Raw genomic sequence first — 3,487 nt, 5'->3', positions numbered from 1 at the left:
AAGTAATAAATTATGGAATAGATAGAATAGAATAGAATTTTGGATTCAGACTGCTTTGATGCTGTTTTAGCATTTACTGAACTATACACAGTGTTAACAACACCGCACTGAAAACCGCCAAATGAAACACATTTACATTCATCTGCTCTGATTCTATCATACTGGATAACAAAATGGGCTACAACCCAACAGCTGTGTAACATCTAAACCAAAAGCCAACTAGCTAATCCAGTGAAATGAATGGCTTGATTTTTTATTCCTTGTTTTCTAATCAACAGAACACACCACATGTTTCCTCTAAATCAATAAATCCCCAGTATAAGCCAAGCATTAGCAGAAACCAGGGTTTTTGCCATCAAAGCAAAGACTGTTTGGATGAGACGTCCACACGGCCTACAGCACAATCCCAATTTGGGGGAGTTTAATTGGGATGCTAGTTCTCAAAACAAACAAACCTCTTAAACCAAAGCATATGCTCATCGTTCAAGCTGTCTGTCTTGAATTGCAGCTATTAAATCTCCCAATTTGATTTTCCAGTGTTACAATTTTCCAGAGAAAAACTCCAAACCTTTCCCCCAAACCGGACTGCTGTGTAATAGCGTGCTAAATTTAGCTAGTCTCCCTCGACCACGTCAAGGCTAAAACAGAAAGTACAAGATCAAAAGTTGAGCTTCAGCTGTCCAAACTCAATTCTCCCGACTCACCAGACAACTCAAAGAACTCTTCCTTCTTCCTCTCTCTGACAACCACGTCCTGTTCCACCATTTTGTCTGCTGTTTTCACACAAGGCTTAGGGGGATTTTTGGTTTCAATGTAGTCCATCTCACGCTCCACCCGGTCTACCCTTGCTCCCGCACCCTCCATGTCTGAACGTAGTTTGGTGTGCTCCTTACTCAACTTCTCCAACAGGTCTGCGGCCTGCTGCCTGAATTCCTTCAGGTCGGAGTTGTAGCGGTTGTTCTGTTCATGCCACAAGGCAATGCGTTCCTGGAAGAATAACAAGCACACTAATAAGTCACACAAGTGTTTAAGATGATCACAGAGTGCAGCAAATTCTTTCCAACGATAAACTTATTCCAACGGCGAGTTTTCTGTGCGTTATTAAAAAGCTTGTGTTAATAATAGTGCAGGAGTGTTTTAAACAGCATGTGTTACTGTTAGACTATTTTTTTACCCGTACAAATAAAAAGCACATTCATTATTGGAACGGTTTGTCTGGAGTCAGGAGATGGAGAAAATAAGTAATGTTTGAAAGGAATTTGAGGGAAATCGAAATTAATAGGATACATATTTACAGCTGTACAGGGACTACATTTCAGAAATCATTCTAATATGCTGACTTGATTCTTAAAAAACATTTCTTATTATTATCAATACTGAAAAAAATGTGCCGCTTAATGGTTTTTAATGGAAACCACGATCGTTCTTTTTTAGGATTTTTAGTGAATGAAATTTGAGAATACTTTTTTTTGTAACATTGTAAATGTCTTTAATGTTTTAAAAGAGAAATTACTGACCACAAACTGTTAAACATTAGTGTAGCATTCATTTCTCTTTAATCTGAAAAAGCTGTCAAATAGGTTCAGTGATTTGAGATGCGAAGCACCCTTGCTGCAGAGGCCAAAGAACAAATATATGCTCAAATATTTCACAAAAATATATTACTATATTAAAGGTATGTAAATGTGGAGCCAAATTATCAATATTGCAATTAAATATGCACAGCATATCACTGTGGACACCCCAGGGGTCTTTTTCTCCGGGCTAGCTGCTCTAGCTGAATTTAATATTACATGATTTCGAATCAAAACAAACTTTGTTTTGCATAAATTTGTTGCTCCATTAAATATTCATTAAAATGCATTTTTTCCGTCATCATATACTGTAGTTTGGGACCAGTTTCTTTTGATTAGCTTTCGGTCCTGTTGTACCCGAACTTCACTCTCATTTTATGAAAAACACTGTTTAGTAGTTGAATGGAGTCCCGCTGATACAGGTAATCAAGACAGACCTGTCTGCATATGATATATGTAGATTGACTGAATAAATTAATTATTCTAATGAAGTGTCTACTTAATCATGAGTAATTATTTTGGTTATTGAATCAGTATTGTGTTTTTCAGCTCAGCTTCACTGAGAACAAAACTGCTGAGCTAAACTTACATTCTGTCAGTCAAGGGGATGTTTCTCTACAACTTCACTCAAGAAAAGTAAGTCTATGGCGAATTTTAAGCGGATGTGAGACAGCACAGGCTTAAATAAACACTTTTTGATGGTTCACTGCTGTGTTGGGACGATGTTACTTCATGGTGTCTGTATCGCTGTTTTTAAATGTCCAAGCGTAATAAATATGATGAACTCTCTTGACTAACTGTCCTATTAACACTGTTTCAATGTGTGCCTAAAAAAGTGGCTGAAAGCTAGCAGGACTGCAGAAGGTATGCTAAAATGCAGTCAGGCAAGCCAATTTTCTCTTACCTCCATAGCAAGCATCCTGTTTTCCAAGTAATTCATCAGGCCCTGATAGTGGTACTGGCCTCTTGAACGAGCCAAAACAGTCAAGAGAATGAAGAACACGGTGGCTTTCATGGTGGTTTTGGAGAAGGGACACTCTCAGGTACTCCACAAAACAAAGAAACACTCCAAACTCTGAGGCTGATGTGCTGCAGCTGCTCACGGGCCGCCCTTGTCCTCTAGCGAGAGTGTGAGCGCTCACAAGGAGAAGGGACCAGAAACACGGACTTCCAGGGTTTCGAATTCGCTGGCTCTCTTGCTTGGCTGGAATGTTTTTACTAACACTGAGGAGGAGCCATGTGTCTCTGGCCTCTCTCTGTCCTCTGTGCTTGAAAGATGAAGTCAGTGAAATGCAGTAAAAATACTAGTTATATAATCTTTTGTTTCCAACTTTGCACTGTTATGGTAAAAGTACATTATTTAAAAGGTTTACGTAGTGAGTAGTGAGGCAATAAAGAACCTTTACTTTTATGATTATCCGCTATATATGCACACGTCATCTCATACAAGGCAACTTTACACTATCGGTACAATAGTGGTTAAATGAAGCAGCGACCCTATTTCTAAGTTTAATAGTAAATCAGAAATATATCATACAGTACATAGATGAGAATATCACATCACCCTGGTTATGCAAATACCACTGAAAGGGCACTGGATGAAATGCAATTGAAGATCCCTTTAATACCGAACTGAATTATGCAGAGAGAAAATAATTCACGTATTGCAGTTTTTGATAGTAAATCTCTCTTCAGGACCAACAAAGTAATTGTTCCTCAATTCTCAAAGGAAAAGCTCTGAGAACCGAAGACTGCTGTTAAGAAAGAATGTGTGGTTTGACTGGGTCAACACTTTGAATTTTTTAAATGCTTTGTACTGTATGTTACTTTTCTTTCTTTCTTCATTTGCAGAGGTTTAACCTTTGTCTCGGTGCCCATCGATGTGCTCTCCAGGTTAAGTGACTGAAGAAACT

At 38.4% G+C, this 3,487-nt stretch overlaps 1 protein-coding gene across 1 annotated transcript in view; it reads right to left on the bottom strand.

Moving 5' to 3' along the window:
• The window catches only part of olfml3a (olfactomedin-like 3a), a 7,326-nt gene extending 4,560 nt beyond the window's left edge, over positions 1-2,766 (bottom strand). Inside the window, exons 1-2 of the mRNA XM_043225303.1 lie at positions 2,479-2,766; positions 705-987 (exon numbers count right to left, since the gene is read on the bottom strand). Coding sequence (XP_043081238.1) covers positions 705-987; positions 2,479-2,589 — 394 coding nt within the window. The 5' untranslated portion in view covers positions 2,590-2,766. The remainder of the gene's footprint in view (positions 1-704; positions 988-2,478) is intronic.
• Positions 2,767-3,487: the final 721 nt, after the last annotated feature.

This window comes from Puntigrus tetrazona, chromosome 23, assembly GCF_018831695.1.
Source record: "Puntigrus tetrazona isolate hp1 chromosome 23, ASM1883169v1, whole genome shotgun sequence".
NCBI classification, from domain to species: Eukaryota; Metazoa; Chordata; class Actinopteri; order Cypriniformes; family Cyprinidae; genus Puntigrus; species Puntigrus tetrazona.
Note: the sequence above shows the minus strand (reverse complement) of the source record. Positions and strands in the feature narration are given on the sequence as shown.